Source organism: Procambarus clarkii, chromosome 62, assembly GCF_040958095.1.
Source record: "Procambarus clarkii isolate CNS0578487 chromosome 62, FALCON_Pclarkii_2.0, whole genome shotgun sequence".
NCBI lineage: Eukaryota > Metazoa > Arthropoda > Malacostraca > Decapoda > Cambaridae > Procambarus > Procambarus clarkii.
The window spans coordinates 16,904,323-16,914,122 of record NC_091211.1 but is presented as its reverse complement, the minus strand read 5'-3'; the positions used below and the strand labels follow the sequence as shown (position 1 = coordinate 16,914,122).

Below are 9,800 nucleotides of genomic sequence, written 5' to 3'. Positions count from 1 at the left end.
GGAAAATAGATACAATAAATGAAGCAAGGAACCCTTTTCAATTTAAAACAAATTTTATTGATAAAAAAAATGTCTTAAAAGGGATACATAAAGAAATGACAGCCAGGCGGAAGGGATTTTTTGGTCCCCACCAATGCAGGTTTTATGTTCTTTTATCCTAAAACCCCCGTGTGTTGCACTTAGGAAATATAAAAAGACTTGAATTTAGTAAATATATAATCTACTATATGAGAACTGAATCATCAGTCGAATGAAGTATCAAATAATAATTACTGATAAAACCCTGATACAAAGTATTTTAGTCATTGCTATAGCCCTAACATAAGACGTGAATCACCTTAATATGTGCAACATAACTCTATACTTCACGCCAACAGCATCAACCACGCATGCAAAAGGGCGACGAGAACATATAGTTTCCCCTCAGCTGTGTGTCCTGCAGAGGTACTTTCTCCAGCGAGTTCCTTTTCCTTTGTGATGGCCACCGGTTCGTCGTCGTCTCTGGCGTCCGCAGCCGCCTTCTTTAGTAGAATCGTGGGTCTTGTGGCGGAGGCCGGAGAGTTGGTCAGGGGCTCTTCTTTACTCGGGTTTGCAGATGCATTTGCGCGGAGCATTTTAGGTGTTTTACTCGCAGAAGGAGCTCCAGGTGTTTTAGAAGTATGTGGTGTTTCAGTTATAGTCGTTCCAGGCTTGGCTTCGGTTGTAGTTGTTCCAGACGTGGTTTTGGTTGCAGTTGTTCCAGGCTTGGCTTCGGGTGCAGTTGTTCCAGACGTGGCGTTGGTTGTAGTTGTTCCAGGCGTGGCTTCGGGTGTAGTTGTTCCAGGCGTGGCTTCGGGTGTAGTTGTTCCGGGCGTGTCTTCGGTTGTAGTCGTTCCAGGTGTTTTCGAGGCCATTTCAAGGGTGCTAGTTGTTGTTGTTGTCATCATACACTGGTTACTTTCCTCTGAAATGCGGCATTTTGTTTTATCCAATAATGTTTATTATTCAGATGTGCAAAGTTATGATTGATAAAGATTAAGCCACCCAAAAAGTGGCACGGGCATGATATGAAATATTTTATTTTTATTAAAGTAAAATTAGTTGAGAAAACAGAACATCCCCATTGTAAATACAAATGTAAATCGTGAAATGCATTTAAGTAAGAGTAAGAACAAATTTATTATTTGAAATTATATTCAACAAATAATCTTCAAATAATTAATTTGTATAATTCAATTTGTCTGGGACACGTAGCCTGTGTATATACATAATTTGTATAGTTCATTTTGTCTGGGACACGTAGCCTGTGTATATACAGTATACGTTAGGCTTATATGGAAATCTCGCTAAGGTGGAACTACCGACCTTCGCAGGATGTAACCCATCTCTGTAACATTCTCTGTAACTAGCTGACATTATAAACTCATCCAATAAACAATAAACATGACACAATAAACTCATCCCGCTGAATGAGTATGGGGTACACAATAAACTATCGCTCACAGGATGAGTATGGGGAGGACAATAAACTACCGCTCACAGGATGAGTATGTGGAGCACAATAAACTACCACTCACAGGATGAGTATGGGGAGCACAATAAACTACCGCTCATAGGATGAGTATGGGGTGCACAATAAACTACCGCTCATAGGATGAGTATGGGTTGCACAATAAACTAGCCGCCTCCGATGGCAACAACAAAAGTTGACTAATTATTTATTAGGTTTACAGAGGCATTAAGTGATCGGAAACATGCCCAACCATTTCTGTCCTGCCAGGGAATCCCGATTGTGAGTCGAGAATGAACTCAACTGTACTACCTAAGTAAGTAGACATACATAAAGATCCCCATCTGTGCCAACCCCCCCTGCTAAATTTTGCTACAAATCCTTGTTTTTATAAAAAACGATTAGGATGGATCAGTAATGTCAGCTGCAACGTATCCTAATAGAACGTCGCATTTTGTCGTATACTCTACCTAAGGCCAAAGACTGTCGTACTAGAAATTGGTGGCGGCTTGCGAAATTGACATACTGTCCCGTTTTCTGCTTTGGGTCCTCTGGTAGGTTAGGATAAGACACTTTAGTACGAGAGTTTCTTGACGTTGGGAAATGTTACGAAGATGGGCCGAGAATCCAGCCCGTCTTCCTAAGGATTCCCAACGTCAAGAAATTGTCGTACTAAACTGCCCTTATCCTAACCTACCACAGGACACAAAAAAGAGAAAGGGACAGTATGTCCATTTCTCTCTCACCAGCGTCTGACCCACAAACTGTGTTTGATTGGGTTTGTTGTCGGGCTTTAATTTAAAGCCTATCGGTTATTAAGGATTCAATAATAGCGTACTGACCAACCAACAAGTATACTTTAGTTTGAGCATATTAAAGTATAATTGGTGGTTGGTCAGCATGCTGAATTTATATATATATATAATCTCTCAGTGTATATTCACCGAGGATCGGTGTATATACACTGAATAAATTTATATACACTGAATATATGATGTATATACACATCATCGGTGTATATTCACCGAGGATTTATTTATTTATTTATTTATTTATTTATTTATATACAAGAAGGTACATTGGGTTTGTGAGAATACATAGCATAGTACAGTAATTGCACTCTTGTAAAGCCACTAGTACGCGCAGCGTTTCGGGCAGGTCCTTAATCTAACAGATAATTTTAAGTAGGTAAATTCTATCAGAATTAATAATTAGGATAGAGTTAATCAGGATCGGTGGATATACACACATAAAACACATTAGGATGTGTATATACTCCTACCTGGATAACAGAAGCGGTGTTGGAAGGGTTGCATCATGTGTAGGGAGAGCCGGAGGCAGACGTCCGGGCGTGCCGGGAGCCCATACTTGTAGGCCATGTTGTTGTTATTGTAGATGAGCATCAGCTCGGCCTTGTTAACAATAGTCAGTGTCCAGTTCGTCCAGCCCTTTCCCATCACCAGAATTGACGAGGATTTTTTTGAAGATGTGGTAATGTCATAATTGATCCCATTCCTGTAGGTGCGCACAGCTATTAATCCTCTGTACCGATATAACGCCATCAGCAGACAATTAAATTTAACCCAGAAATACTATATATGGCCTTTCGGTTTATACTGTTTAGATTTTTGTCCAGTGTGCTGTAACGATCAATTTTCGATTTATAACACTTAAATAAGATTTACACAATTTTTTTAAGATAAATTTAGGAAATTTTAAATGAATAATAAGGTAGGGCAGCGATCTTTTTTTTTTCGAGGTGATCTTCAGTGTTTACTTCGCCATTGTGAGGGCACCTGCCAGCTTCCTTCCTATTTATTTTACATTTACAGCTGTATAACTTTAGCTACCGTAATCAACATTAGTGTAACGTGTTCATCAAGCTATAGACGTGTCTCGTATACAAAGAGAGAGGTGACAATTCAAGTGAAAAATTAGTTTGATGCTTGAGAACGGCTGGTGCATACTGCCGTCACTCTGGGTCTGTCACCTATATACTGCTGTGAGAACAATTATTAACGATGGCAGCATAAGAACAAGTGATAAATGTGTGGCCCATATTAGTGTTTCGAAAGTTATAAAGGAAGACATTAGATTTGATTTTTAAATTGAGAAAATGTTAAGTATAAAACACTATAATGATTTGAGTGATTGACAAAAGAGTATGGTGACAGTTTGCGTGTTAAATTTCAGGGCAAAGAATGGGTGGTTTGAGTGATTTAAGTGTCGTGTAGCCTGCAGAACACACGGTGGCCAGTGAAGTGGTGAGTGTATACGAGGAAGCAGTCTCTAACATATCCATGGAAAGGCCAGACAATCCTCTCTCAACGCACTCAACTACAACGGTATAGTACTAATTTGATTGTTTAGTTTTGTTTTAAAGAACTCATTCCAGCATAGCACTCATGCACGCACGCACAGCGCTCTTGGGGGAGGGGGGTCGTTATCCTAAGGCTCCGGGTTTTGTTCCTCTTCGAGGCAGAACACAAATGGGCAGTCTCTTTCACCTGACGTTGCTGTTCACCTAGTAGTAAACAGGTACCTGCGAGTTAGACAGCTGCTAAGGGCTGCATCCATGGGATGTGTGTGTGAGAAAGAAATATATGTTGCAGATATGATAGAGGAAAAATAGGTCGGAATTCAATACATTAGATAACTGACCGTTAGAAAGGCGAGATCCTGGAGCTAACAGCTCGATCCTACAGGTACATACACACACACACACACACACACACACACACACACACACACACACACACACACAAGGGAGGGAGGGAGGGAGGGAGCCGGTGGCCGAGCAGGACAGCACGCTGCACACGTGATCCTATGGTCCCGGGTTCGATTCCGGGCGAGAAACGATGGGTAGAGTTTCTTTCACCCTATGCCCCTGTTACCTAGCAGTAAATAGGTACCTGGGAGTTAGTCAGCTGTCACGGGCTGCTTCCTGGTGTGTGTGGTGTGGAGAAAAAAAATAGTAGTAGTAGAATGAGTTGATTAACAGTTGAGAGGCCGGCCGAAAGAGCAGAGCTTAACCCCTGCAAGCACAACTAGGTGAATACAATTAGGTGAATACACACACGCGCACGCGCACGCGGACGCACCTTTTGAAGATCCACTTTCGGGTGTGATGATCTGCATCTTCAATCCACAGCTCAAAGGCGAGAGGAGGAGCAGGCGATGACATGTGAAAACCAAAATCCAGGCGATTTTGGAATGTAACTTGTGTGTTCCCGGCTTGGCTGCTCTCCACGCACTCACCTGCACCAGAGAATTACATTATTTTCGGAGATAATTGATACAATGATTAACCAAGTATACATTCAATGGTACACAGGGCAGAGAGGCCATACAACTGTAACAACTTTACGGAGAGTCGCTACAGTAAGCAATCAGCGACCATGTTTTTTTTAATAATAATAATTCATTGTGTCGGGGGACAGGCAGCCAGAGTGTATTCATACAAGTTAGGCTTATATCAAGGGTTCTCCCCCCCCCCTCTCCAAAGGTCGAATTACTGACCCCACTCAGGATGCCACCCCACAAGAAGTTGACTAACTCCTGAGTACATACTTACTGCTAGGTGAACAGAAGCATTAGGTGATAGGAAATGCACCCAACCATATCTGTCCCGCCCGGTATTCGAACCAGGAATTCTCGATTGCGAGTCGAGAAACAAATCCGATTGTACCACCGGGACCTTTATTATTGCTTATATTGATGAGTCGCACAGGTAAAGTGATTTAATAAGTGATTTTAGGAGCAGAGCGGACTACAAGACGTTGAAGCGTCGCTTTCTTGCCTGCTACTGTTCACTCAGCTGAGGTTGGTATTGTTGACCAATCCACACACTAGAAAATGAAGGGACGACGACGTTTCGGACCGTCCTGGACCATTCTCAAGTCGATTGTGTCGATTCTCACAATCGATTTGAGAATGGTCCAGGACGGACCGAAACGTCGTCGTCCCTTCACCTTCTAGTGTGTGGTCTGGTCAACATACTTCAGCCACGTTATTGTGACTCATCGCCTGCATGAGGTTGGTATTTTTGTAGTTCCTGGCGCCCGGTATTGTTTACCCAGTAGCGGCTGGTATTGTTTACTAAGTGGCGCCAGGTATTGTTTACCCAGTAGCGGCTGGTGTTGTTTATTAAGTGGCGCCAGGTATTGTTTACTCAGTAGCGGCTGGTATTGTTTACTAAGTGGTGCAGGTATTGTTTACTCAGTAGCGGCTGGTATTGTTTACTAAGTGGTGCAGGTATTGTTTACTCAGTAGCGGCTGGTATTGTTTACTAAGTGGCGCCCGGTATTGTTTACTCAGTAGCGGCTGGTGTTGTTTACTAAGTGGCGCCCGGTATTGTTTACTCAGTAGCGGCTGGTGTTGTTTACTAAGTGCCGCCCGGTATTGTTTACCCAGTAGCGGCTGGTGTTGTTTACTAAGTGGCGCCAGGTATTGTTTACTCAGTAGCGGCTGGTGTTGTTTACTAAGTGGCGCCAGGCATTGTTTACCCAGTAGCGGCTGGTGTTGTTTACTAAGTGGCGCCAGGTATTGTTTACCCAGTAGCGGCTGGTGTTGTTTACTAAGTGGCGCCCGGCATTGTTTACCCAGTAGCGGCTGGTGTTGTTTACTAAGTGGCGCCAGACATTGTTTACCCAGTAGCGGCTGGTGTTGTTTACTAAGTGGCGCCCGGTATTGTTTACCCAGTAGCGGCTGGTGTTGTTTACTAAGTGGCGCCAGGCATTGTTTACTCAGTGGCGCCTGGTACTTGTTGACTCAGTAGCCCACAAAGCCTTTAGTTTTAATTATTTTTACTGAGCTCCATCTGTATGTGCATCTAGTGACGTCAAAAATGATCACTTATGACGTCACTGTGTACCATGTGACGTCACTGTATGGGCATCTAGTGACTTCCCAGTTTTAATATATATTTCTCTTGCCCAGAAACACAAACAAGGATATTCGTTAAATTTTATATATAATTTTTAAACCCCAGACACAGGAAGTGTGACGTCACCAACTTCATCCGTCATGATAATGAACTTGTTTTTCCTGTATTAGGAAATTTATTATTTTTAATAAAATTATAAAATAATTGTAATAATACAATTATAAAATTGTATTATTTTTTTCCTGTTTTCCTTTCTTTCTCCACATTGTGCGTGCTTATCGTTCCGCACATGCTATGATTTCTTGGTCCAGATTTGTGTGTCATAGAGCCTACTTATGTCTTTTAAAATGCATCATCCTAAAATATTTAGTTTTGTCGGGGACACAAAGCCTGTGTGTGTATATATATATATATATATTTTAGGCTTGTGTCGTATTCCACCCCTCTCCATGGTCGAACTACTGGCCTTCTCTGGGATTTTTTTTTTTTTTTTTTTGCAAGGATATTCCTGCGCAGGCCCGAAGCTTCTGACTGGCCCACTAAGTGTTGCTTGTTTCTGTTTTACTTGGGCGGAGTGTGAGTAGTTATGACTCGTAAGGTCGCTTCAGTAAGATTTTGCCAAACGTGTTTAACAACTACTACTGATCTGTTGAATCTAAGTTGAAACCTTAATGGGTTTGTAACTGTGCACTGTGTTAGATAATGTTCCAGTGGTCTGTTGTGGCTGTAACTGTGCACTGTGTTAGATAATGTTCCAGTGGTCTGTTGTGGCTGTAACTGTGCACTGTGTTAGATAATGTTCCAGTGGTCTGTTGTGGCTGTAACTGTGCACTGTGTTAGATAATGTTCCAGTGGTCTGTTGTGGCTGTAACTACTGTGTTAGATAATGTTCCAGTGGTCATTTCTCCACAGTGCTGACATTTCCTCTCATCTTCCGAAACCTGTAAGCCTATTTCCCATGCACATGGGTATCCAAGCCTGATGCGATGTAAGTGTACTTCTGTTGCTCTACTGCTCCCTTTCATCAACATAAGTGGTTCGTAGTTGGTTGAATTCTTGTACCAACCCGCAGATCCTGATGTTGCAACTGCTGTGTTGTGGTCACTGCTTCTCTGGGATGCATCCCCACAACAATTTACTTCTGGATACTTATTTATTGCTAAGTGAACAGAGGCATTAGGTGATTGTGGCCAACCCGGGAGACGAAAATGGGATCCCTCGATTGTGAGAACGAAGCCTACTGTACTATGACACCCTATTACGTGATATTGCTAATAGCAACTAATTAGTCGAATGTTTAGAAATGGACTATTGCAGCCAACAATGTTAACGTTTTGTACTATTAATTTTATAGGGGGTGCGGAAAACGTAAGCATTCTTAGACCTAGTATAGCACATATATATCCTATATATCCTATATTAGGCCTTAGCGTATATTAGGGCCTAGGATTGTTTGGATAGGTTAGGTTATTCAGTTTCTTAGTATGCCATTTGGGTTCATTCAATAATACAAAACGTAACATTTTGTCCACAGTACATATTGGTACGTTGATTGAATAGTTACCATAGGTATTATCAATATTGGCGCATGAGCTGATCAAAATGCACCTGTCAACTAGAATTCCAGAGTTGCCTGCGGTGGGCAGATGTGGGTTAGTTTAGGCTATCATCACGGTGGTAATCATGCAAGCAACAGACAGTGGAGTGGCGCTGTGAATGGGGTGTGTGGTTACTCTAGTTAGTTACTGCCGGGTCTGCCAGTAACTGGACTGGTTAGCGTATGGACATATATCGTAGCCATTGACCAGGTGATAGTCATTCATTGATTTCTTATCAAGTCGTGGTAAAACTTGTGCTCCGGGAAATTTCCACGAAAGGCCACAACTTATTAAAGATACTAAACCCTTAAGGACGTTGGTTGTATCCTGCCGTCTTGCTCCAAAGTTTTTCTCATGGATATATCAGTTTATTGTGATGCCATTATGCATCAAACTCGCGATCTCGCCATTAATTTGGATTTGTGAGAGTATAACCTTAAATCCAGATGTGTGTCTTCATCATTAACTAAGGTGGGGAACCTTAAATATCTGCGAACCCCCAGAGTATGAAATAGACGCATTAACAAAAAGACCGTTCTGTACATAGGCAATCTATCTGTGCCTTACATACGAAATTGAATGAACAGAGTCGCTCAGGTGCATAAAATAGCATTGTTTCGCAGGTAAACAAAAACACTAAAGGATATGTAACTTATGTAGAAAATGGACTCGTTTCATGCAGGTCAGCGTTCAATCCCCGACCGTCCATAAGTGGTTGGGCACCATTCCTTCTCTCGTCCCATCCCAAATCCTTATCCCGACCCCTTCCCAATGTTATATAGTCGTAATGGCTTGGCGCTTTCTCCTAACAATTCCAATTCGAGATTGGCCAGGGGTATAGTCAAATCGTACACCAGGCGCTTCAACGAAGCTCCTTATCTGAGTGTACCAAGTGGAAGAACGTAAAGGTGCCGGAGTAGCTGTGTAAACAGAGAGTGTGACAAGTATGGTCCAGTGAGTACTTGTTATATTCAATTAATGCATTATGAAGAATGCATTATCTAGGGAATACATAATGTTGATAGAAGGTTTATTCAAGTAATTAGTTCTGTCAGAAGTTGTGACTGGGATGTACACATTTCATCTGGAGAAACAATTATTGGGTACTATTTTGCATAAATGAGTGATTTGAAAACAGCAGATCCTGCAATAGGAATGTTTTAAAAAATTAACTGGGTTGTAAGGAAAACGGCAGCCTCCATTCTGCGCCCATGGAGCCGACAAATAACACAAAAATACAACTTTGAAGTTCACTGAAGGTATAATTGACATAACGACTAGGCTACTGAAATCTTAGTAATCATAATGCCTTAGATTACTGGAGGCTTAGTAGACAACATGCAGGGTTACTGGAGGCTTAGTAGACAACATCCAAGGTTACTGGAGGTTTAATAGACATAACATAAAAGGTTACTGGAGGCTTACTACACATTACACAACACCTTCCTTAGGATGATGGAATTATACACCGAGGTTATTCATCAACAACACATATGAAACTATATACATTTCAGACGTTTAGGCATGAAGTGGACGAGTTACCTGTTTTCATTGCCAGGGCAGCCTGGACGAGCCACCCACCAAGGAACACTGCCCACACGATCTCTCTTAGGCACACGCTCTTGCTGGAGGAGGCCACGAGAGAGACACTCCAGTGGGAGGAGACTCTGTGGGCCACAATGCTACTGGAAGAGACTCTCAGAGACGCATTCCTGCAGAAGGTCCCGCGAGCCACACTCCGCAGCATCATGGTAAACAATCTTGGAGGTTCGGGAAGCCGGGACACACGGCTCTCACTACTTCCGCCCCATTCGGCGGTTATCGAAAC

The 9,800-nt window shown here is 42.3% G+C and overlaps 1 protein-coding gene across 1 annotated transcript in view; it reads right to left on the bottom strand.

The window, feature by feature from the left end:
• Positions 1-19: 19 nt before the first annotated feature.
• LOC123766453 (uncharacterized) overlaps positions 20-9,800 on the bottom strand; it is a 9,811-nt gene continuing 30 nt past the window's right edge. Inside the window, exons 1-4 of the mRNA XM_045755570.2 lie at positions 9,515-9,800; positions 4,591-4,747; positions 2,772-3,004; positions 20-943 (exon numbers count right to left, since the gene is read on the bottom strand). The exon at positions 9,515-9,800 is cut by the window's right edge and continues 30 nt beyond it. Coding sequence (XP_045611526.2) covers positions 366-943; positions 2,772-3,004; positions 4,591-4,747; positions 9,515-9,800 — 1,254 coding nt within the window. The 3' untranslated portion in view covers positions 20-365. The remainder of the gene's footprint in view (positions 944-2,771; positions 3,005-4,590; positions 4,748-9,514) is intronic.